The following is a 26,519-nucleotide window of genomic DNA, read 5'->3' on the forward strand; positions in this document are numbered from 1 at the left end:
CTGGCAAGGAATAGCTTAGGGTAACCCTGCTGCCTCGACAGCAAACTACATAATAAAACTCCTGCTGTTTAATGCTTCAGCCCCCTGGACCTGTGCGGTAAAGGAAAAAAAAAAAGAACTGGCAATGAGGATCAAAAAAAACCGCTTTGAGATTCATCAGGTCAAACCACTGATTTGAAAAAAGACTCTCAGCCCTCACTGCAGATCTCTATGATTCAACAAAAGAAAAGCAGCTACATTCCTCGACAGACACCCAACGAGGTTGCTGCCCACCAAAAATGGCTGCTGTCATCATTATGTCACATGATTAGACTCTAAATGCCAGTCGGTATATACATACACATATGCAACAGAAACTGCAGTGAAAACAGACAGTTACCTTTGGAACTCTGTGCAGAAAAGCAGCTGCCCCTCAACAAACTGAGATAACAAAGTGTGGAGTTGGAGGAACACAGCAGGCCAAGCAGCATCTTAGGAGCAACTGTGCTCACCCAGCTCTGCACTTTGTTATCTCGGGTTCTTCAGCATCTGCAGTTCCCATTATCTCTTATCCCATAACCAAAACCAACTTTTGACAAAGTGGTCACTTCCAGATGAGATCGCTGCACCCCTGTTCTGAACACTAACATATGCTTGGGATTTTTGAGACCTAGAGGACTACTTACATTCTAGAGTCACACCCAATGCTGACATACAGACCACTGAACTTCCACTTCAAGCCTAAGCCTATGACCAGACTTTGACATAACTCAAATTTTGATTCAGCAACTACGAGTCTCATTTTTTAGAGGTAGACATCAAGCCACCTTGCAGACGAGACTGGAATACCCTGTGGCTGATTCCACTCCAGAAGATTCTGGGAAAACAACAAAATTGCCATCCTGGATACTTCAAACAAAATCAGTGGACTCTTGAAGAAACAGTGACTGTTATGATGAAACAATTAAACTTTTACCCTGAAATACTATTCATTTTGTAAAGGTTCAACACTAAGTTACAAAGGATTTTCAGTGCTCTCTCAGGTCACTTATTTCACATGACGTTCATTCAAAACAAATGACAAGTGCTGAAGTATTAGTTGGCAGGTATTTCAAGCGAGATACTGAAGTTACACGTCAAACAACACATTTTAACATCTTGGAAGACTGCATTTTGAAGGGAATTCAGTTATAACGACTGGTGGAGCAGTAATAGCATTAAACAACACAGAGAGATTCAGATGCCTACTGCTGACTGAAATATCTTATTCAGAATGACTGGGCCCCAGATTCCTGTTTACTCACAGCATCCATAAAAGTCAGCTGCTCTGCAATGAAGCGTGATGGGTAGGACAGGAGCTTTTCGTCAACTTGTTCGATGGTTTGGTCGTGTTCTTCTCCAATATAGAATCTAACTCTTCTACGGTAGCCTTCTGTGCAAGTGAAGATAGACATTTATTTTGTGCCCAAAGTTCACATTGCTCTAAAATATCTCACAAACTTGTGAATAGAAGTCATGCATTGGTTTACAATAGTTATCTAATATTCATACTTCTAAATCTAGATTTGGTGAAATTAATATGATATTGCACTGAAATCCTCTTGTTGGGAGCATCTCAATTGCAAAAGAAATTGTATTTAATGACAGATTCCCATCCCAATTTCTAGCTTTAGGAAATCTTCCGAATCACAATCTATTGTTTCACAATAACTTGCAAACTTATTACATCAGATTATAAAATAAAATGTCATTGACGGCAACAGTTCAAAAGGAAATTGTCCAGAAAGTCGTATTACATGCTGCTGGGTCTTAGCGGACCATATTAGAGTATCAAATCTATGCAGAATTTGGTCTTGTACATCACGTAGTACAGGGGTAATCATTCAGCAATAATTTTAATTAACTTCGTTTACCCAAAAATTTGGAAGTAATTTTGAAGCTTGTCAAAGGAAACCAAAATGAACTAAATCCTGAGACAGAGGGGCAAGCCGCACACAAACTTGTAGGGAGGCACCCTGAATTAAAACCACATTTTTGCAACATAATTATAAATCTTACTGAACATCTCTTTCTCCGCTGTTTCCTCCACCAAAAACCGACTCAGGAGTTTCTGGGCCCGATGTTCAGCATCTGACCCCGGCACTGTCTGGTTCAAGTAGCAAAGTACCTTCCGGAGACAAGAGTAAGTTGGAACTTGACGAAAGTCTTCGGCAGACTCCTCCAGCCAGATTTCAAGAATTTCAGGTATAGCACTGGAAATAAAGTCAGAGTTTATATCTGTTTATCAGGGAAGCAAAACGTGTGGGAAAAAAGCTTCTAATTCTACAAATGTAAATGCAATAGATTAAAGTTGGAATATGGGGTCATCGTGCTCACACAGGAGATGAGCTGCCATCTTGAGCTGCTGCAGTGCACATGGCAATGGTGATCCTGCTGTGCCATCAGAGGGGGGCTGTGTGGCACTTTGACCCAATGATGAAGAAATGACTGTCCAAGTTCGAATTACGCTGGCCATGGATGGAAACTGCAAGTTGGCCATGTTTCCAAGTTTTCTTCCAGGTAGATTGCACAAGTAAGCTTAAGGCTCACGTATAAAGTGATTTCACATGGGTCTGAGGTTACTTATTACACCAGCAGGACCTCTTGGTGTTTAGAGTTTGCTAGTAAAGAGAAAGTGAGCTTTGACAAAAAATCTTCTTTATAAAAGTCAAATGGGACAAATCAGATGAACAAAGAAAAACACAAGGATAATGATGATTTGTTTGGCTTTGTTCTGGGAGTTGCATTGCCAGCAGTTGGATACCTCGGTAACATGGATAAATTGGGTCCAGCTGAGGATGAATAATGAAATACTCCAACATAGTCAGCTTTCAATTCACTTATTTTAACTGCCTGCCTGGCTAATACTGAGAGGCCACGTAGCATTATTTCACAGGTAAATCAATGGTTACTTTTTTGCAACAAGACGTCAGCGGCACAGAGAAGTCATCACACCACTGAAATCGAACCCTTTGCACAGAAAAACTCCCCAGGGCACTTCACAGCAGATTAACCATTCAAAAACTGACAAAGGAGGAGATATTCAAACAGGTGTCCAAACATTTGGTCATAGTGACTCTTCATGAGTTTCTTAAAGGCGAGAGATGGTGATGTCTAGAGGAAGAAACTATACATCTGCAGGAAGAAGCACTAACGGTGGTGGGCTGATGAAAAAAATAAGAAGTACACAGCACACTGGACGTGGCAGAACAGAAATGTACCAGGCAAAGTTTGGGACTTAAAATAATTCCAGACAAAAGCAAAATAAGAACGTGAAAGGATGTGAACACAAGAATTGAAAGTTTTTTTCGAAAAAAAATCTAAAGTTCAGACATTGGTCAACCGAGAGACAACGTGGGCCAGCATGGACTGAGTTGCAGCTATGGTCTATGATGCAATAGGCAGAAGAAACCTTTGATGTTCCAAAGACTCCAAAAAGTAAACATTTGTTTGATTGGCATCCCCAATTTACATGGAATATTTTACACTGAAAGTGCTGTTCTAGTTTTTAATTTGGAATTTCCTTATCTGCAGCCCTACACTGAAACAGATGATCACTTATTTGAGTCCGTTCATAATAGATCATTACAGCACAGAAATTATATGATGTGAAACATTACACACAGACATTGGGGCTTCACTCAGACTTTAACAGCTCCATTCCTGTTAAACAGTGGTTGGTGTAGGAAGTGCTAGGCAGCCATAGTGCCATATGCAGCAATAGCCTCTTGTTGTTTGAGAAAGATATACGACTTAGAAATAGTTTACACTGGAGGGACTATTTTGACTTCATCTGCTTTCAGGTCAGTTGGCATAGGTCGTACTCTTTTGCAATGATTCAAAAACACAGCTGGCCCACACTGCTAAGGTGCTGAATGATATTAACTAGTGAACATGGCAAATTATGAAATGAAGTGACTCATTTTTGGAAATGTCAAGAGATTGTTTTTCAGTGAGGTCAGAAGAATTATGAAAAGCTTGATAAAAGGTGAAGTTTTTAATCAGCTTTTTAAAAAATGGAAAAAAGCATACTGTGCATTTCAGATTTTAGAGTCTAAACAGCTGAAGCCATGGCTGGTAACAACAGGACAAACATAATCTGGGATAGGCAAAAAAGTGAAACTGGACAGGAAAAAAGAGAAACGCCTGAAGTGGACACAAGGAAATTGCAGAGATGGAGGGACAAGGCTGTGGAAATGTTATTTGTTATGTTACCTCTCGGAAACAGTGACTAACTGAAACACACTGGAAATGTGACTTAAGGAAGTTGCCTGGGCTCATTTGGTCCTGAATCTTTCAGAAATGCTTCGATCACATTACAAACACTCGAACAGTAACCCTCCAAAAATATATAGAAAGAAAAATCAATTCAAAAGATCACAAAACCAAAAAATTCCATATCCTACTGAAAGCCTTCGTGGCTGGGAAATAGGTTGCTGAGCTAAAGAGCCTCTACCCTGCTGACAATATGGTAGAACTTAATTAGTACTGTGCAGAGTCCAAAATTTGACCCAAAACACTTTTCTGTCGTCCCACTAGAATTAAAGTCTCTGTTTCCAATAGATTCATTAACAAGTTACTACATCCCTACCGAGTAATCTGAAACCTCTAATCAGCTGCAGTGTACAACATCATTTCATTTAATTACTCATTATCATCCTTCCACCATCTAAAAGGATCATTTCCGAAAGCGAGCACAACATAAACTTAGATTGCAATGGCACTGGAGAGAAGTGTATTCTTAAAGTATTAGAGTCTTCCAGAATTGAAATAATTATGTACAGGTGCACTTTTGTCTTTCTTTTCAATTCTGGCCACTTGCGCATCTGAGATTAATTGTTTCATCGATGACAACTTCACTGGATATGTTCCTGCCACTTCTGCCCTCACTCAAGATGTTCCTTTAAAACCATGTTTTGACCATGCTTTTACTCAACCCCCAAATATCTGTGTTTTCTGCAATGTCAAACTGACAGGTTGTAAGCTACTATTCTGTAGAAAACAAAAATGATATTTTTCTACATTACTCAACCCAAAAAACTTGAATTCAAAAGGAGATTAACATACCAAATAACATGCCAAACCAGCACATTACTTTCATGAGGATTACACTGTCCTCAATCGGGGATCAGGATAATTTAGGTTCCTTCATACACTTCATCCCTATATGTCTCTTGAGACATTAGTACAGGAATATTGTGAAATTAATCAGGACCAATTTGGTATCCACAATTAGCTGTGTTCATCCAGACATGAATAGCTAGGTGTTGGAGAAAAATGTCCAGATAACCACCATGCCCTGTGGCTTAGATTTCTAAAACTTTGTTTCATTTACCCAAAAAGCCAACTGGGTGGGTTAGAGTGAATAGCAATGCACAAGGCATCCCAACTGTGTTCTGAGTTAGTAGGTACTGCTGATGCTGGAGTCTGAGATAACAAGGTGTGGAACTGGATGAACACAGCAGGCTAGCAGGCTAGGGCCTCAGGAAAGCTGGCATTTCAGGTCTGGACCATTCTTCAGAAAATTTCTGGTGGAGGGCCCAGACCCGAAACATCAGTTTTCCTGCTCCTCTGATGCTGCCTGGCCAACTGTGTCCTATTTGTTTGATTAACAAGAGGGATTTTTCCTTTGCTGCATTTTTCATAAATTGTTTGAGCTTTCTTTCAAACTTCAGTGCAGCCCAGTTGTGAACGCTTGCTATTGCATCTGAAGTAAAAATATTCCCTGAAAATCCTCACTCCCTCAAATTGACCATTTTTCTCAAAGCAATACTGCAAAAATTTGCCTTTGTATTTGCTCACAAGTAATTTATCTGTGCTGGGCCCTTCAGGCATTGGCTTTCTTGATTACAAAAATGACAAACAATATCAACTCAAGAAAACAAAATAAATGAATAAGCAAACCATGTACAAAAGAAAATAAATCACTGTATATATAAAGATAAGAATTTCAAACTTTAAAGTCCCCAAGTCCAGTCCAGCACTCAAATCTATTGGATAAGTGTTCTTTTGTCTTAATCAAAAAGCACAGAATTTAATCGAACGGCCAGACAAACCAGAATAATCCTATCTTTAATCCCATGCTGCCAAAGTGTCATGCAGGGCAGCATGGTGGCTCAGTGGTTAGCACTGCCACCTCACAGCTCCAGGGTCCCGGGTTTGATTCCAGCTTTGGGTGACTGTCTGTGAGGAGTTTGCACATTCTCCCCATGTCTGAGTGAGTTTCCTCCAAGTGATCCAGTTTCCTCCCACAGTCCAAAGATATGCAGGCTGGGTGGATCAGCCGTGTGCTAAATTGCCCTTCGTGTTCGGGGAATGGGTCTGAGTGGGATGCTTCAAGGGGCAGTGTGGACCTGTTGGGCCGAAGGGCCTGTTTACACACTGTAGGTAATCTAATCTTATTCAGAGCAGTAAAACAACCTCAGCAATCTGGTATAGCTCAAAAATAACTAGAATTCCAGCTAGAGATGCATTTGTGCGATGCTTTCTACAGTCAAATATCTTTGAAAGCACTTCGTTGACAAACTTCAAACATGAAAAATGATTTCACGAGATTATTTGGATTTCATAGATTCAGGAAGTATTAATTCAAGATCGATTATATGCAAAACGTACAACAGCAGCACGGAGTGGGAGGGCTACCAAAGTCAGGACACTACAAACAAACCACTTGCCAAGTATCTGACTGCTCTAGACAGCGGTATCATTTGGTTTCAACTATTCACAGGAAGTTTGCAGGATAACTTCTAATAAAGTGGTGTGAAGAGGAAAACCATTCCTGCAATAATGCATCATTATCACAAACTAGACTAATGACAATCTGAGATAAACAACCCCAAAAGCGTGATAATGTAGGACAAACAATTCCAAAAGACAAAGAATTTTGGATGATTTACACTGAAAAATATTAACAAGCCAATCTCTAGGAATAATGCAATCATTGGACATGCAAGGCAAGCAGCTTCTTTAATGCAAAAACAGAGTTAACATTTTGGGTCCAGCGACCCTCCCTCAGAACTGGAAGGGTCACCCGGACCTGAAACATTAACTCCGTTCTTACCTTCACAGATGTTGCCAGAAATGCTGAGCTTTTCCAACAACTTTGTTTTTGTCCCTGAGTTGCAGTGTCCGTGATTCTTTCAGTTATTATTTAGCTTCTTGAATGTGATTGTTATGGGTTGGAGTGCCGTTTGCCATCCTGTTCTGGGTGCCTCATATCTTCATGACAAAGGCTCTACATTATTTTACAGGTCTTTCTGGCTCTCCAGCAATTCTTCTCACATTCTTAAATTTCACATTGAAAATACAATTTCACTACATGTCAAATCAAACTTACATTTTCATTAGTGTTTCCTTTTCTGCAGGACTGAAATTATATTCTTCTAGAAAGCTTGATCTGTTGAAGTCTATGCTTCTGCAATTGATCATAAACCACAAAAGAAAAAGCAAATTAAAATGGTGTTTAGGTCTACAGTTGGTTGCCAGACGTAAAATAAAAAAATGAAGTCTCAAAATTCAGCATCCCAAACTGTGATCAGCTAACTTTATGAAACAAGGTCACACTCTAATTGTAAAACTGCATAAAATAGTGAATACGTTCTTTAAATTTCCTCAGGAAGTTTACCAGAAATGCCCTTGAGGGCCAAAGCAGCTCACCAGCAGTGGTGGCGGCTGGTGGTAACAGGGGAAAGGAGCAGGTGCAAGGAGTGAAGCCACTTCTTCAATAGCTTACATTTGCTACTAGTCCAGAAATTTCAGTCTGAGATAAACTCAACACCTTCACACGCAACTGCTGCTTGTGCTTTGTATTGCTTGTTCCTCAGAATTAGGGAGAGAATAGGCAAAGAACTCAGAAGCTGTTTCTTCATCAATGTGCCATGATCTGGAATGATATCCGTGTTTTTGTTTCTGTGGTATGTGTTACAGAGTCATACAGCATGGAAACATCTCTGCCTTCATGAAGAGATTTCTGATTATCCAACCTATGGCCACCAGCTCTCCAGCCATTCCCTTTGTACACTACTGTATTGCAAATGAAGCATAACATGGTCACATTTTGGATCAAACTCACTTCTTGACTGTCGCTCCCTTTTCTGGTGAACTTAAATTCTGAATTTCATCAGAATTCGGACAGTGTTCAGACTCAATGCTTTCACAGCTGCAAATGAACATGAAGAACAATTTAAAACACCTCAAGCAAACCCTTTCATCTTCAGTTAAATCCAGTAAAATACCCATGAAAATTGAAGATTCAGAATTACAAGCCTCCATCAGATGGTTTTATAAAACAGGTTACACACCAGATGGTGAAGATTTCTGAGTCAGCATAAAATGTGAGCCCATATGCTCCCCAAGTATTCTTGCTTGAGACTGGGATTACAGTTCCTGTGATGCTGTCCCACCAATAAGATGAATCTAGTTGCTGGATTTATCCACACACGTTTGAACATAAACATAGTACATGTTGTAATCCTCCAGTCCTCTGATACCACCCCTGTATTCAAACAGCATCAGGTTGTTGTGCAAAGTGCCACTGCAGCCTCAAGCTATTTTTTTCTTTCTCAGTATCCTCAGTTGTCTACAATTCACTTCCTTCTGAGTTACCAACACCAGGGACAACCAGCCGTTCTAATCAAAGCAGAAATTGCTGTAAAAGCTCAGTGGCTCAAATTACTCAAAAATGTTAACTCTGCTTTCTTGCCACAGATGCTGCCAGACCTGCTTAGCTTTTCCAGCAATTTCCATTTTCGTTTCAGTTTTCCAGCATCTGCAGTTGTTTTATTTTCACATTTCTAAAATGCTGTCCAACCTCAGCTCATCCTTGTCTCAACTATTTACTTTTCATCGTGAATTGGACATCAACTTCTTCTGAATAGTATCTCAGCCAGGCCCTTACCTCTGTGAAGATTAAACAGTGGATTTATGACCATTAGCCCCACTTTTGCGACCCTTTCACTGCTCACAATGGAGGACGACATTCGGATTCCCTGTTAACATGAGCTGCCAGCATCATTTAGTTCAACACTTCCCTTCTGAACTACTTATAATTAACTCGGTACACATTGGGGTCATCAATAATCCTCATCATTTGTACCATTTGCCACTATTTCCTGCTTGTGGGAATATTCTGACACTGTCACTAAACAACCTCCTTCTGTAAGACAGACTGCTGTTTCATTGCAGTTTTCCCTGAACTTGTGTTCAAACTTACTTGCTGCAAACGCCTTCTTGCTCCTTTTGAAGTTGGACCTCCTCCAAATCAAAATTATTCTGGATTGTTCCTTCCTCTTTTCTGTAGCCAAAATAAATATCTTATGATATGGTGCTTCCTGAAATGATCCATGTCTGATATTTGATCGATAGTGTGTGTGTATGTGTGTGCACAATAATTATAGAAGTGGTAGTGCAGGTTGAAGATATCATCAGGATTCTGAACTTTAAAAATTGGAGCATTGTATGAAAAACAAACATGTTCTGACTAATCATGATTAAACAAAAACCTCCTGATTTGCCCTCAACTCTGGTATTTACCAACCACACTTCAGGAAGGGATTTGAGAGGGTGCACAAAACATTCCCAAAAAATATTACCAGAGATGACAAACTAGACAGCCCTGTGGAGAGGCTGAAGGAGCTTGGGCTGCTCTTGGAGAAGACGAAGAAGTGATTTTAAAAGTGTTCAAAATTATAAGGGATTTGGTTGGAATGGATAAGAACAATCGGTTCTTTGTGACAGAAGGCTTAAGAAGAAAAGGACACTGATTTAAGATGATCAGCAAAAAGAACCAATGGTGACAAGGAATTTTTTTAAAAATAGCATCATTAGAAACTGGAAAGCTCTGCCTAATAGTGTGGTGGATGCAGCTTCAATTGAGGTCTTCAAAAGTGAGCTACAATTTTCGAAAGGAGAGGTTTCGCAGTATTACACAGTAAAAGGACTTAGGAGTGAACGTAGGCAAGTCCCTCTTTGAGAGCTGGTACAAACATTATCAAATCATTGTCTCTGGGCTATTACCATTTGATGGCTGTACAACATTGCACAAACTGCTGGCTCCCCAGCTATTTCCTACCGCTTTGTCATATTCTGAATAATGACTCACTTTGTCATGCATGCAGTTAAACTTACTTAGCAATTATTTCGCTGGATCCTGAAGAACCACAACTTCCATTTTCCTCACCATTTGCACTGTCAACATTTCCAGAACTGCAATTGATCAAAGAGGACAAATTAAGTCATTTAGAATAGGCAAACTCATCCAGAATTAAATCCAACTCAATTCAACACAAAAAAATCACAGTCTTGAGAGCAGGTTCTTTTGACTTCCACAGGATGCCCACAGGTCTTCATATTGAGGCAGTGCTGGGGTGGGGGTTGGAAGAGACAGAGCAGGGCAATAAGGAGAGAAAACCATTTCTTCAGTATTTCACCCTTGTTGAAAGCCGTTCCTGCGCTGTGCAAGAACTTGATACTGAAAGACAAGGAAAATTCAATCTACCATTGAAAAGCTTTGAAAGCTTTATGCTAATTCAACATTATCCCATCTCTCAAAGTAAGCCAAACATTGCAGAAGCAGTCAAGCAATTGCTTCATGTGATTGCTATTGTCTGGATTGGTGCTCACTGCACTGCCAATTGGGGTATCTTCCTGAGGCAACCCTGACATAATCTTACAGCAAATCCCAACAGTTTCCTTTGACAGTATTAGATCCCAAATACCATACAACAGGATTAATCTGACGTCACATCAAATTTACTTGTCAATTACTCCTTCAGTTTCTGACAAACTTAGGTTTCTACCCACCACACAGTGTGACATGTCAACATTTTCACAGCTGCAAATGGTCACAAAACACCAAATAAATCATTTTACTTGTGCATATTATCATAATGTTAATTTCTGGCACTCTTATCAACATTGGGATTTTTGGCTGAGAGGGGGAATGAGTCAGTAGATGAGGTGTAAAGATGTCAAATAAAGAACCTCTGCACTGGGACAGACAATAAACATCCCAAAAGAGAGGATTTAAGTTTAACTTCCTCATCTCTGAAAAAGAAACACAAGCTCTTTACAGACTATTGACAATTCAACTCTCACAAGCACAGCTTGTAACTCAAAGTTTGATTCGGAGCACTGATGTAGGAATTTGTCATTGCTCAAATTCACTGAAGCTTAAAGGTCAGATTAGTCACCAGTGGCTGTTTTGCTGAAAAAAAAATCATTTTTCTATCCTGCTTCTTTAACAGTTCTGAGTTTAGTTAAAGATCTGGACAGAATAAGCTCAGGATTAATTCCAGGTCTCTGACTTGGGAAAGTGCCTGACTCCATGAATACACATGGCAAATGGCCAAATTAGATAATTAAAAATGCAAACTATTCAATGGCAATATTGTATGGGAGATATACCAAGGCTCGGACACGGGGAGCAGGTCACATTCTTAATTGACGACATATTTCTTCAAATGTTACGGACATTTGGAGGACACTTCAATGAACTTGGAGGAAGTTTGTGGGGAGGGTGCAGCTGAAGCAGGAAGGAGGAACACAGAGAAGTGCTGAGGTGGGGTAGAGGAGATTAACTCATTTCTTTAGCAATTTTACCAGAGCCACATTGTCCAGAAATATAACCTCAATATTGATCTGAAAACAATTTCCCATCTAAGTGTTTTGGATGCTTCAATGGTGATGCTATTATTTTAGACAACTGTCTCTGTTATAAATTTTCCAGGGAGGCAGCCCAGCAGACACTTTATTGTGAGAGAGATAATGGGAACTGCAGATGCTGGAGATTCCAAGACAACAAAATGTGAGGCTGGATGAACACAGCAGGCCAAGCAGCATCTCAGGAGCACAAAAGCTGACGTTTCGGGCCTAGACCCTTCATCAGAGAGGGGGATGGGGGGAGGGAACTGGAATAAATAGGGAGAGAGGGGGAGGCGGACCGAAGATGGAGAGTAAAGAAGATAGGTGGAGAGGGTGTAGGTGGGGAGGTAGGGAGGGGATAGGTCAGTCCAGGGAAGACGGACAGGTCAAGGAGGTGGGATGAGGTTAGTAGGTAGCTGGGGGTGCGGCTTGGGGTGGGAGGAAGGGATGGGTGAGAGGAAGAACCGGTTAGGGAGGCAGAGACAGGTTGGACTGGTTTTGGGATGCAGTGGGTGGGGGGGAAGAGCTGGGCTGGTTGTGTGGTGCAGTGGGGGGAGGGGATGAACTGGGCTGGTTTAGGGATGCAGTAGGGGAAGGGGAGATTTTGAAACTGGTGAAGTCCACATTGATACCATATGGCTGCAGGGTTCCCAGGCGGAATATGAGTTGCTGTTCCTGCAACCTTCGGGTGGCATCATTGTGGCAGTGCAGGAGGCCCATGATGGACATGTCATCAAGAGAATGGGAGGGGGAGTGGAAATGGTTTGCGACTGGGAGGTGCAGTTGTTTGTTGCGAACTGAGCGGAGGTGTTCTGCAAAGCGGTCCCCAAGCCTCCGCTTGGTTTCCCCAATGTAGAGGAAGCCGCACCGGGTACAGTGGATGCAGTATACCACATTGGCAGATGTGCAGGTGAACCTCTGCTTAATGTGGAATGTCATCTTGGGGCCTGGGATGGGGGTGAGGGAGGAGGTGTGGGGACAAGTGTAGCATTTCCTGCGGTTGCAGGGGAAGGTGCCGGGTGTGGTGGGGTTGGAGGGCAGTGTGGAGCGAACAAGGGAGTCACGGAGAGAGTGGTCTCTCCGGAAAGCAGACAGGGGAGGGGATGGAAAAATGTCTTGGGTGGTGGGGTCGGATTGTAATTTGTGACTGCTATAGTCTGGAGTGGCACTCATCACATTGCACTAAAAATTTTGAAGAAATCAATGGTTCCCCATCATTCTCTTTTCACACTGCTGCATTCCAAATGAAGCAGAATTAAAACACATCAAAATTATTTCCGATCAACCTTGCTTCCTCATGGTTACACAGATGCCTGGCAAACTTTGATTCCCACCCACCCGACAATCTATACGGCCAAAATATCTGCAGCTGCAAGTGCTCATGAAGCACAAATTAAGAAAAGGATTTGCATCTACAACTGATTTATAAACACTGAAAATAAATTTTGAAGCCCAAAATGCTCAGTATTTCAAGTCCTCATTCGGTTAAAGTCCAGATGAATGACTACACTGGATGGTTTGCTTTCCAAATTTTCAGAGAAAATATGTCGGTCACTCCAGTTACGTAGGCTGGTGCATTTGACGGGAGGTGGGAGGTTTCGCAGTTTAGCATTGTTGCAAGTTAGACCACCAAGGTCTGGATGTTGAGGGCCAATCAAATTTTCACTGAACATTTTTGAATGTTTTCTATAGATCAAAGGCTGAAATGTGTCATTGATTTAATTACTGGCAATGGCCTCGGAGGGAATAAAGCTGTTTCTTTAATGTGATTTTTATCGTCTCGAATGGCGACATAATCTTTCAAGAGCTACTATATTCACAGCAATTTCTTTTCATGGTATGTATTACGAATGAAGCACAGAAGGATGAAACTTACTTTGAAATTTCTGCAGTCGCTTTCGGTGAACTTGGTTCTTCAACTTTATCAGAGTTTGGGCTGTCAAAGGTTTTGGACCTGCAATTCATTAAGACCATAAGACCATCAGACATTGGAGCAGAAATTAGGCCATTCGGCCCATTGAGTCAGTTCTGCCATTCAGTCATGTGTGATAAGTTCCTCAACACCATTCTCCTGCTTTCTCCCCATAACCCTTAATCCCCTCGATAATCTGTCTCAGTTTTAAATGTACTCAATGACCTGGCCCCCACAGCCTTCTGTGGCAGTGAATTTCACAGATTCAACACTCTCTGGCTGAAAAAGTTTCTCCAAATCTCCATTTGAAAAGATCTCCTCTTTATTCTAAATGTGGGCCCTTGGGTCCTAGTCTGTCCTACCAATGAAAGCATCTTCCCAACATCCACTCTGTCCAGGCCATTCAGTATTCTGAAAGTTTCAATTAGATACCCCTCATCCATCTAATCTCCAATGAGTGTAGTCTCACAGTCCTCAAACGTTCCTCATATTTTAAGCTTTCCATTCCCTGGACCTTTCTCATGAACCTCCTCTGAACCCGTTCCAGGTACAGTGCATACTTCCTGAGATACGGGGCCCAAGTCTGTACACAGTACTCCAAGTATGGCCTGACCAGAGCCTCATAAAGCCTCAGAGGTACAGCCCTGCTGTTACATTCAAGTCCTTTCAAAATAAATGCCAACATTACATTTGCCTTCCTGACTATATAAGGCAAAAATTAAAGACATTGTAAACAAGCACTTGCACCCAGAAATGGCTTCCTTACAAAACGAACATTGAAAAATTTCATGTGGAATCCATAAGGCCATAAGTTTTGGGGGCAGGAATAGCTCATTCGGCCTACTGAGTCTGTTTTGCCATTTGATTCTGGCTGAGATCTTTCTCAAGCCCAATTTCCAGCCTTCTTCTCGAAACCTTGATCCTCTTATTAATCAAGAACGCTTCTCTCTCTCTATCTTAAATAGACCTAATGACTTGGCCTCCATGGCTTTCTGCAATGTTTTCCTCAGATTAGCCACTCCTTGACTGAAGAAATTCTTTCTGACCTGAGTTCTAATGGTTGGTCTCTTCACTCCACGACTGTGCCCGCATGTCCTAATCTCTCCTACTCGTGGAAGCATCTTCTCCGTTCCACGTGCAATCCTTCCAGGCCTCTCAGTATGCTGTAAGTTTCAATGAAATTCCAACCCATCCTTCTAAACTCCATCCTGTACAGAACCAAAACCCTCAACCACTCTTCAAATGAGAAGCCCTCTCAAGTTTTCAAGTACTTATCAACTGGATTTGTTAAACAGGCAACATTTCTGATGTGTATAACTACAATAGATCGTGATTTGTTTTCCCCCTCCAAGTTTTAACTGGTGGTATACAAGTGATTGTGACTGAGTCTGGAAGAGTAGCTGGGGGGAAGCTGCAAGGAAGAAGGAATTTCACCTTTCACACAAGTTTTCAGAACACCACGGTCTGTTTATTTTTGGGCAATGGGGGGAGGTGGGGCATGTAATAACACTGGAAAGCAGAGAGTTAGAGAGTCAAGTTTTTCAATACGTTTACCTGCATTGCATAGTCCAATGTTTGGAAAAGAAACATTCCATTAAAGATCCTGTGGAGAGGCTGAAGAAGCTCCGGCTGCTCTTGGAGAAGACTAAAAAGTGGTTTTAAAAGTGTTCAAAATCATGAGGGATTTGGTTAGAATGGATAAGAACAATCGGTTCTTTGTGACAGAAGGCTTAAGAAGAAAAGGACACTGATTTAAGATGATCAGCAAGAAGAACCAATGGTGACAAGGATTTTTTATTAAATAGCCTATTTAGGAACTGGAAAGCTCGACCTAATAGTGTGGTGGATGCAGCTTCAAATGGGGTCTTCAAAAGTGAGCTACAATTTTCGAAAGGAGATGTTTCGCAGTGTTACACAGTAAAGGGATTTAGGACTGAACATCGGCAAGTCCCTCTTTGAGAGCTGGTACAAACATTATCAAATCATTGTCTCTGGGCTATTACCATTTGATGGCTGTACAACATTGCACAAACTGCTAGCTCCCCAGCTATTTCCTACCGCTTTGTCATATTCTGAATAATGACTCACTTTGTCATGCATGCAGTTAAACTTACTTAGCAATTATTTCGCTGGATCCTGAAGAACCACAACTTCCATTTTCCTCACCATTTGCACTGTCAACATTTCCAAAACTGCAATTGATCAAAGAGGACAAATTAAGTCATTTAGAACAGGCAAACTCGTCCAGAATTAAATCCAACCCAATTCAACACAAAAAAATCACAGTCTTGAGAGATGGATTGTTTTGACTTCCACAGGATGCCCACAGGTCTTCATATTGAGGCAGTGCTGGGGTGGGGCTTGGAAGAGACAGAGCAGGGCAAAAAGGAGAGAAAGCCATTTCTTCAGTATTTCACCCTTGTTGAAAGTTGTTTCTGGGCTATGCAAGAACTAAATACTGAAAGACAAGCAAAATTCAATCTACCACTGAAAAGCTTTGAAAGCCTTATGCTAATTCAACATTATCTCACCTCCCAAAATAAGCCAAACATTGCAGAAGCAGTCAAGCAGTTGCTTCATGTGATTGCTATTGTCTGGACTGGTGCTCACTGCACTGCCAATTGGGGTATCTTCCTGAAGCAACCCTGACATAATCTTACAGCAAATCCCAACAGTTTCCTTTCACAGTATTAGATCCCAAATACTGTACAACAGGTTTAATCTGACGTCACATCAAATTTACTTGTCAATTACTCTTTCAGTTTCTGACAAACTTAGGATTCCACCCACTACACAGTGTGACATGTCAACATTTTCACAGCTGCAAATGGTCACAAAACACCAAATAAATCATTTTAATTGTGCATGTGATCACAATTTTAATTTCTGGCACTCTTATCAACATTGGGATTTTTGGCTGTGAGGGGGAGCCAGTGGGTAGATGAGATGTAAAGATGTCAAATAAAGAACCTCTGCACTGGGACAGACAATAAATATCCCAAAAGAGACGATTTAAGTTTAACTTCCTCATCTCTGACAAAGAAACTCAAGCTCTTTACAGACTATTGACAATTCAACCCTCACAAGCACAGCTTGTAACTCAAAGTTTGATTCGGAGCCCTGATGTAGGAATTTGTCATTGCTCAAATTCACTGAAGCTTAATGTCAGATTAGTCACCAGTGGCTGTTTTGCTGAAAAATTAATTTTATTCATTTTTCTTTCCTGCTCCTTTAATAGTTCTGAGTTTAGTTAAAGATTTGGACAAAATAAGCTCAGGATTAATTCCAGGTCTCTGACTTGGGAAAGTGCCTGACTTCATGGATGCACATGGCAGATGGCCAGATTAGATAATTAAAAACGCAAACTATTCAATGGCAATATTGTATGGGAGAAATACCAAGGCTCGGACACGGGGAGCAGGTCACATTCTTAATTGTAGGAATATTTATTCAAATGTCACGGAAGTTTGGAGGACACTTCAATGAACTTGGAGGAAGTTTGTAGGGAGGGTGCAGCTGAAGCAGGAAAGAGGAACAAAGAGAAGTGCTGAGGTGGGGTAGAGGAGATTAACCCATTTCTTTCATATTTTTTTACCAGAGCCACATTGTCCAGAAATATAACCTCAATATTGATCTGAAAACAATTTCCCATCTCAGTGTTTTGGATGCTTCAATGGTGATGCTATCATTTAAGGCAAATGTCTCTGTTATAAATTTTCCAGGGAGGCAGTCCAGCAGCCACTTTAATGTGATTGCTATAGTCTGGAGTGGCATTCCTTACATTGCAACAAAAAATTTGAAATCAATGATTCTCCATCATTCCTTTTTCACACTGCTGCATTCCAAATGAAGCAGAATTAAAACACATCAAAATTATTTCCGATCAACCTTGCTTCCTCATGGTTACACAGATGCCTGGCAAACTTTGATTCCCACCCACCCGACAATCTGTACGGCCAAAATATCTGCAGCTGCAAGTGCTCATGAAGCACAAATTAAGGAAAGGATCTGCATCTACAACTGACTTATAAACATTGAAAATAAATACTGAATCCCAAAATGCTCTGTATTTCAAGTCCCCAATTGGTCAAAGTCCAGACGAATGACTACACTAGATGGTTTGCTTTCCAAATTTTCAGAGAAAATATGTAGGTCACTCCAGTTACGTAGGCTGGTGCATTTGACGGGAGGTGGGAGGTTTCGCAGTTTAGCATTGTTGCAAGTTAGACCACCAAGGTCTGGATGTTGAGGGCCAATCAAATTTTCACTGAACATTTTTGAATGTTTTCTATAGATCAAAGGCTGAAATGTGTCATTGATTTAATTACTGGCAATGGCCGCAGAGGGAGTAAAGCTGTTTCTTTAATGTGATTTTTATCATTTCGAATGGTGACATAATCTTTCAGGAGCTACTATATTCACAGCAATTTCTTTTCATATTATGTATTATGAATGAAGCACAGAAGGATGAAACTTACTTTGAGATTTCTGCAGTCGCTTTTGGTGAACTTGGTTCTTCATCTTTCTCAGAGTTTGGGCTGTCAAAGGTTTTGGACCTGCAATTCATTAAGACCATAAGACCATCAGACATAGGAGCAGAAATTAGGCCATTCAGCCCATTGAATCTGTTCTGCCATTCAGTCATGGGTGATAAGTTCCTCAACATCATTCTCCTGCTTTCTCCCCATAGCCCTTGATCCCCTTGATAAACAGGAACCTATCTGTCTCAGTTTTAAATGTCCTGGCCTCCACAGCCTTCTGTGGCAGTGAATTTCATAGATTCAACACTCTCTGGCTGAAGATGTTTCTCCAAATCTTCAATTGAAAAGGTCTCCTCTTTATTCTAAGACCGTGCCCTCGGGTCCTCGTCTCTCCTATCAATGGAAGCATCTTCCCAACATCCACTCTGTCCAGGCCATTCAGTATTCTGAAAGTTTCAATTAGATCACCCCTCATCCTTCTAAACTCCAATGAATATAGTTCTGGATTCCTCAAACGTTCCCTATATGTTTCGCTTTCCATTCCTGGGATAACTGTCGTGAATCTCCTCTGAACCCATTCCAGGGACAGTACATCCTTCCTGAGATATAGGACACAAATCTGCACGCAGCTCTCCAAGTACGACCTGACCAGAGCCTTACAAAGCCTCAGAGATACAGCCCTGTTTTTACATTCAAAATAAATGCCAACATTGCATTTGCCTTCCTGAATATATAAGGCAAAAATTAAAGACATTGTAAACAAGCACTTGCACCCAGAAATGGCTTACTCACAAAACGAACATTGAAGTATTTAGTGTGGATCCATAAGACTATGAGATATAGGGGCAGAATTAGCTCATTCGACCTGCTGAGTCTGCGTTGCCATTCAATTCTGACTGTGATGTTTCTCAAGCCCAATTGCCAGCCTTCTTCTGGTACCCTTGATCCTCTTATTAATCAAGAACCCTTCTCTCTATATATCTTAAATAGACCGAATGACTTGGCCTCGATGGCTTTCTGCAATGTTTTCCACAGATGAGCAACTCCCTGACTGAAGAAATTCTTTCTTACCTTAGTTCTAAAGGTTGGTCTCTTCACTGTGCGACTGCGCCGGCATGTCCTAATCTCTCCTACTAGTGGAAACATCTTCTCCATTCCATGTGCAATCCTTCCAGGTCTCTCAGTATTCTGAAAGTTTCAATGACATTCCCTCCCATCCTTCTAAACTGCATCCTGAACAGAACCAAAACCCTCAACCACTCTTCAGATGACAAGCTCTCCCAAGTTTTCAAGTGCTTATCAACTGGGTTTGTTAAACAGGCAACATTTCTGATGTATGTAACTACAATAGATCGAGATTTGTTTTTCACCTCCAAGCATTAAAAGGTGGTTTGCAAGTGACAGGAGTTGAGTCTGGAAGAGAAGCTGGGGAAGTTGCAAGAAAGAAGGAATTTCAACTTTCACACGTTTTCAAAACACCACGGTCTTCTTTTTTGGGCAACGGGGGGAGGTGGGGCATGTAATAACATTGGAAATAGAGTTAGAGAGTCAAATTTTTCAATATATTTACCGGCAGTGCACAGTCCAATGTTTGGAAAAGAAACATTCCATTAAAGATCGTGTGTAATGCATGCCCAATCATTCACTGGCAATTAAATGGGAGGCGGGAGGATTAGGAAAATGGCAGGGAGGGGGTTTGCCACCTATACATTGCAAAGCTATGTGACATGGGCCAGTTCTCTTTGACACCTGGACTCTCCTTGACTTCTAAGGACTGCCTCCCTCATTTCCCTGATGGCGCCCACCTACACAACCTCAGTGACAATCAGCATTAACAGTTGGGCTGAGAAAGATGCTGATCTGCCATCCCTTTCTCTGGACCAGCAGCTGTCAAAACTGAGCCAAACCGTCAACTGGTGAGTAACGCCGGCAGCAATCTCTGTATTGGTTACCGTTGGAATCGGCCAAGGCCTCCAGGTTTCAGATCCAGCAGAAGGCCTGCAGCATGAACCACAAGCTTCCATCTAAAATTTCTTTTTACAACACTAAGAACAGAGCAAATATTAGAACAACAGCCAACTGTTTCTTTAATATAAAAAAAACAAACTACGGACGCAGACAATCTGAAAGAAAAGCAGATGTTTCTGGAGAAACTCTACAGGTTTTGCAGCATCTGCAGACAGAAAACAGAGTTCAAGTTGAGCCAAGCGACACTTCTTCAGAGATGCAAAGTTCTGAACAGGGGAACCTCAACTCAAAGCGCCCACTCTGCTTTCTCTCCACAGATGCTGCTCAGTTTCAGGAGAAAGTCTCAAAATAATGTTCCTGAAAATGGTGGCCCTCCAGCAGCTGCCCTTCACATAGTTGTATTCTGATTAAAGCATTATTTCCTCACACATTGGATCAATACTTACTTTCTGATCTCTGTAACTGTCTCTGCAGGCACTGGATTTGCAAGCTCCTCACAGCTCGGAATGTTATCACTGTTTCCGCTGCTGAAATTAGTTGTGAAAAATGTCATTTTAAACAAACACTTGCAGCCAGTAATTGTTCGCACATCGGCAGTTTCCTTTGTATTCCTTGTACTCTGAATAAAGCAAAACCTTAACCGCTTGTTGTATTCAAACTTATTCCTTCATGATAGATTTTAGAGTGCATGGTTTCCCATCTACCTTGTTGTTTGCACTGTCAGGTATTCTGCAAATGGTCATAAAAGCGCTATCAAGTAAATTTAAGCGAACATCTACATCCACAATAAAATTATCGTCATACACCTGAAAGACATTGAGTCCGTAATTTGAGCCATTGACAGCTAATTTTGTAACAACAGGTCTAGACGCAACTACAGAATATGGTGATTTGTCTCCACAAAGCCCTTGACTGCAGTTTGCAGGATAAGACCGTGAGACTGGGGTATGGCAGTAAAGAAAGAGAGAGAGAGAGAGAGAGAGAGAGGGAAGGAGAGAGAGAGAGAGAGACGGATGTATCAGATCCATTTCTTCATCATTTTATATTTGTTGCAAAGTCGAATAATATCTTAAACAAAGAGCTCCAGGCCCAAATATAGAAAGGCAACCAACTGTCCGATGAAATACTTCAGATAGTGTCTCGACATACAGGGCTGCATTTCCCAAGTCAACTGGCCTTGGCCTGAGACATGACATTCTTGGTAAAGTGAAGGGGAGTTCATGAGGAAAGCTGAATTCTCTTCTGCACCATTATACTGTATTGTCAGCGGTGGGCAAAGTAGCTGGTTTCATGACTCACTGGGCATGAAGTAAGTCACCAGCTGAAAGCCACTTGTGCCTGTCTGTCTTGCAAATAAGAGAGTTCCACAACTCCCACAGTGGACATTGGCCTGCAAATCTCTTTTGTGTAAGCTCAGCAATACCAACCTTCATGACAGCAAAGAAAAGATTGCAGCTCTGCCTCTATTTCATTCTTTGGTCAACAGTTTTTATAAAATAGATCACCCTCCAGATGTACTGGGAGTAGGTTTTTCTTCAAAACCTTCACAGGAGATTTGAAAGACAGCACAGGCAGACTGAGGGGAGGGGAGGAGGTAGGAACCTCAATTCTTCAACATGTTGTATCCTTAATTCAGAGTTCAGCTATCTAAATGTTTGGCGACAAATGGAGATCTGAATAGTGAATAGATGAGCAATTTTTCACTGAACACTTTTGGATCTTTTCTGTTGATACAACTTTTCTTTTTAAACAAACAAAATCTGTGTAGATTTTTGATACAATCAAACAACTCTGTTCATGTGACTGCTGCTGTCTAGTGTTTGCTGCATTGCTGTGGGAGGAAGGCCCTCCACAGATCTTACAGGAAGTGCCAGCAGGTTTTTTAACATTGTTGTATTTTGGATGAAATTTAATTAAGTCACACATTAGACTAAAGCTTACTTTGTGCTCACTGAATCGATAACTGGAATCTCTTCTGCCTCTGAGGTGCCAAAGCTTCCATATCTGCAATTGGTCAGACAGCACAAACTAAGTGATTTTAAACAAGCTTGAATCTACAATTTGCATTCAGCCACTGAAAAACATCTGAAGGTTCAGGATTTTGGCATTTGAAGCCTTGATTACCAAGTTTGTTAATACTTTGCATTGAAACTCCAATTTGGCACTTTACAGCATACCTGCCTCATCCCCTGCCACAGAGAAGAGTAAAGCATTCAATGTGGTTCAATGTTTTTTTAAAAAATCACTGTTTTAAATTGACAACCACTGCCCTTTAGACACTCGCCCTTCATTCTAGTCTCTTCTACAGGAGGAAACATTGTCTCCATGTCTACCCTGTCCAAATCGTCAGGTTTTTTTTGTTTCAAACACGTTGCCTCTTCCTTCCCTAAACACCAACTGATGCAAGCCTTGCCTGTGCAAATTTTCCTTGTAAGACAAGTCACTTAGTCTTGGTGTTATTCTGGTAAACCTGCTCTGAACTGCGTCTAATATATTTACTTCCATCCTTGAAATACACTGACTAATATAAAGAAAATCATTCAAGATATTGGATAACCAGTGATCCCTAATTTTGTGCTTAAATTCCCTCATGATAAAATGAAAACATTTAATTGCTTTCCAAATTACTTAATGTGTCTGTACATGATCATTTTGTGATTCATGCACGAGGATACCCAGATTCCACTCTATCTCAGAGCAATGCAATCTCCCTCAATAAAAACAAAACTGCTATTCTTTCTGCCAAAATGGACTTCAAATTTACCCATGTACAACTCTATTTGTCATATCGTTGACTACTTGCTAAACCTATATTTCTCTGCAGTATTCCGAAGTCCTCTAAGGTTAATTTTTTAGCGCATCTTTGTCACATCACCAAATCTGTCAGTCATAAATTCATTCCTTCAGAAGTCATGGGCTGGTCGTCAACACTTGGAAAACTTGGGCAGGAACAGATTTTTTAAATTATACTCATACTATACGATCCTAACCATTTTGAACTCAAGTTAATTCTCACGTATAAAAGCACACGTAAAAAGGGATGAATTCCCTGGATCTAATTACAGAACACCAAAATAACTGTAGCAACTAGTCAGACTGTTTCTCCCTTTCACCATGGATAAAGGAAAATTTTGAAATGTAGGGTGCCTGTAAGGTGAACGGATGCTATAAACATCCGTTGAATTATGATGATCTTTTAGCCGAATTAAAATGGTTGGCTCAAACACTAATCTTAAACACAAAATCTGACCAATTGGTAAAATGGGTTTGAACTTTTGAATGGCATGGAAGCCACTTTGTTGTTGACTTTTTAAAAACTCCAAGAATCTCCCTGCAGATGGAGACTTTCACCAAAAGACAATGGACAAGTTAGAGATCTAAGCAGCCAAAGTCATAAACAGTTACACTGTGAAAGGAGGAGATAGTAAATATAACAGATGATTGTCTTAACCACAGCTACCTTAGAGTTTAATGAGAACCAAACTCCTCAAATTTCAACAAACCACAGTTTGCTGAGATTCCTTGGTTTTACGAAATTTTCACTTTACCTTTAAAAGAATACCATCATCTAAGATGACCACCGGCCTAACACAAAAGCAAATAAGAAAGTAATAACCTGCGAAGAATCGTTGTCCACTATCTCACCTCTGAGAGATAACGTGAGACACATGCGTGAGCTGTGATGTTTCAAATTCTACGGCAAGTATGGGTCATCTTTTTTTAAAAACTCAGAAGCTTCTGGTTGGAATTATTCTGCTGGAACATTTATTTACTTGGGCAAAGAATTGAGAATATTTTGGCAACAGGCAAAAAGAGAAACCCAAATTCCCTTTTGAAAGGTCCAGCTGGATCGATTTCTGCAACCTATTGGGTTCATGAAAGCCTGCTCATTAGCTTACTGCTTTGAAGAAAAATCTAATAATCTCTGGTTATTTGCTGATTTTCTCCAATTTTTTAACCATAGCACATTTGGGAAACTTTTCCTACCCAGGGATATCCCTCTAATGTCAGAGGTACATCAATTGCAGGTCAGCAGTGGTGAGAATCGCTTTGTCCCCGAACTGAGTTTTTATAAGTTACCCCAAAACACCATTTGTGAAGTACATAAACTGTTCAATGCTCACCCAACATGCAAAAAAACTAATGTATGAAAACTGAGGTGACAAGAGAAACCATCACTGATGTCATTTGAAAAACATTTCACCCATTATTACAGAACTACGGTATTCCTGCATATTTCAGTTGGAAGCAGACATTCATTTGACCAACATTTCAGTTTTGCAATGAAGGTTCCTCACCCTGAACTCAGCTTCCAAACTTTGATTGTTATGCCCAACACAGACTTACAGACAATTGATCAGAGATAATGGGAACTGCAGATGCTGGAGAATCCGAGATTACAAAGTGTGGAGCTGGATGAACACAGCAGGCCAAGCAGCATGTTCGGAGCACAAAAGCTGGCTCTAGGCCTGACATGTCAGCGTGTGTGCTCCTAAGATGCTGCTTAGCCTGCTGTGTTCATCCAGCTCCACACTTTGTTATTACAGACAATTGATAGGCTTCTTTCAATTAAAATAACATTTTTCCATTCACTACATGCAGAAACTTAAACATTCCAAACATAGTTGTAGGAAGCTCCAAACTACATAAAAAGCATTGAAGGAAGTCAACGTCACTGTTTATCTTTAATACCAAGGTCCAGACATTGTCCTAATACATTCACCACACTTTTTAATCGTTGTATTGTACTGGTTCTCGATCGCTTCATTATTGCGAAAAAATAATCAAAAATACATTGGCAGCTGTCTCAGCATTATGTTTTGTGAGTATGTTTTATTCACTTCTGTCCCAAATCACTAGCCGGGTGCTTAAACATGATTTGTGCCACCATTTGGGATCAGGGATATTGGAAGGCGATGGGGGCACAAAACAGGAGAACTGAAGGACTGCTTTGCCTTGTTGTAAACAAACAAGCTCATCAGTCCCACTGCAGTCTCTCTTTATGAAGGACTTCAAGTCTAATTACTTTTAATCAAGTTATTCAAACTTATTATGACACATGACATAGGAGATAGAATTTGAATCCGGACCTTTTAGGCAGAAGGTGGAAGATAAAACCATCTGTGTGGAGGATAAAATCCTCCAGAATACTTTAAAAAATGTGGACTTTTCTGATGAAACTGGATGAAAGTTAAAGCCCAAATTTGCAGAGCTTAATGTCCAAGGGATTGGGGTGCAGGTAAGTTTGTGTCTTCAATGAACAAAAAATAGTCTCCCTAACTGAGGGTTGGATGGAGATTCTCAGTTTACTGAGAGTTGTTTCCATATGGCTAGTTTCAGCGATTCATTGCCAGAAGGATTAATAACAAAAATTACTCGACAGAACATACTTTTCTATCATTACCATTAAACAAAGGAGATGCTCATAAGATTTATGCTCACTTGTCCAGGAGGATGTACAACACACTTTCAGCAGTGGTATATGCTTTGTATGTCGAAAAGAATGTGCGGATGTAGAAACGCTCCTTGTTCATGAGAGCGATTACAAAATTTTCGACAAGTCTTTTTGAGGTCTCAGAGTGAAGAATTTGAACGTTGGAGGTATCGACAGCGAGATGGGATGGAAGCTCATCTCCTGATGCCTACAGAGAATACAAATTTAAAAAGTAAATGTGATGCAGGAACAATGTTTATTTGTATAGATCTCTGACATGGTAGAAATATTTCAAAATGCTTCACATTTACATAATCATTTAAAAATCGCTCCAAGATTCATGAAGCTAAAACTAGGGCAGGTCACCAAAAGCTTGGTCAGAAAGATTGGTTTTGAGGACAAAGAGGAGATGTTTTGGAACAGTGTCCCAGAACTGGGTAGCTGAACACACCAATGACAGGATAAAGAAGATCAAGCATGCAGGCAAGATCAAAGTGGCCGGAATTAGAAGTGCAAAGATATGAGCATTGAAGGGTTGGAGGGGAATACCATTGATGAGGAGATACAATATGTTCAATCCAATGATAAAGCAGCTGGTCACTTCATGTATTGCTTGAACCATTAAAAAAAACACAAAGTTAAAGTCAAAACATTACAGAAACATGGCCAGCTAGATTCATACAAAACAGAAATTTGAGCCTTGGAGTTATTTTGTGTCGATCTCAAGAATATTAAACCATCATTTTAAGTAAATAAACATTTAATATTAAATCCCTTCAGCTGACTACCCACTATTTCTCAATTTCTACTTTAATCCAGTCATCAGACGGGCCAGAAAGTTTCCACAACAGAGAAAATGTGGAATTATGTGCAGCAACTTCTGTCTACAGCTCGAGGCCACAGCCAGCAACAGGAAACATGACAGTCTGGCTTCAATCCTGTTTGAATTCTCTGCTAACAATATCACTGACTTCACATTTCTGAACAATATTGTTCTGAGGAATCTAATTACTCTTGAAAGCAAGCTTACATAACTGGAAGGAAAGCAGAGAGGTGTAAAATGTTT

At 40.7% G+C, this 26,519-nt stretch overlaps 1 protein-coding gene across 1 annotated transcript in view; it reads right to left on the bottom strand.

Annotated features, from left to right (window-relative positions):
* Positions 1–26,519, bottom strand: part of LOC132208827 (ral guanine nucleotide dissociation stimulator-like 1) — a 65,011-nt gene that overhangs the window by 24,287 nt on the left and 14,205 nt on the right. The window contains exons 5-16 of the mRNA XM_059644148.1: positions 25,462–25,661; positions 21,961–22,023; positions 20,466–20,546; positions 18,049–18,126; positions 15,685–15,762; positions 13,535–13,612; positions 10,144–10,221; positions 9,230–9,310; positions 8,090–8,176; positions 7,355–7,432; positions 2,038–2,231; positions 1,284–1,411 (exon numbers count right to left, since the gene is read on the bottom strand). Of these exons, the coding sequence (XP_059500131.1) occupies positions 1,284–1,411; positions 2,038–2,231; positions 7,355–7,432; positions 8,090–8,176; positions 9,230–9,310; positions 10,144–10,221; positions 13,535–13,612; positions 15,685–15,762; positions 18,049–18,126; positions 20,466–20,546; positions 21,961–22,023; positions 25,462–25,661 (1,224 nt within the window). The remainder of the gene's footprint in view (positions 1–1,283; positions 1,412–2,037; positions 2,232–7,354; positions 7,433–8,089; positions 8,177–9,229; positions 9,311–10,143; positions 10,222–13,534; positions 13,613–15,684; positions 15,763–18,048; positions 18,127–20,465; positions 20,547–21,960; positions 22,024–25,461; positions 25,662–26,519) is intronic.

The sequence above is a fragment of the Stegostoma tigrinum genome, unplaced genomic scaffold, assembly GCF_030684315.1.
Source record: "Stegostoma tigrinum isolate sSteTig4 unplaced genomic scaffold, sSteTig4.hap1 scaffold_54, whole genome shotgun sequence".
NCBI lineage: Eukaryota > Metazoa > Chordata > Chondrichthyes > Orectolobiformes > Stegostomatidae > Stegostoma > Stegostoma tigrinum.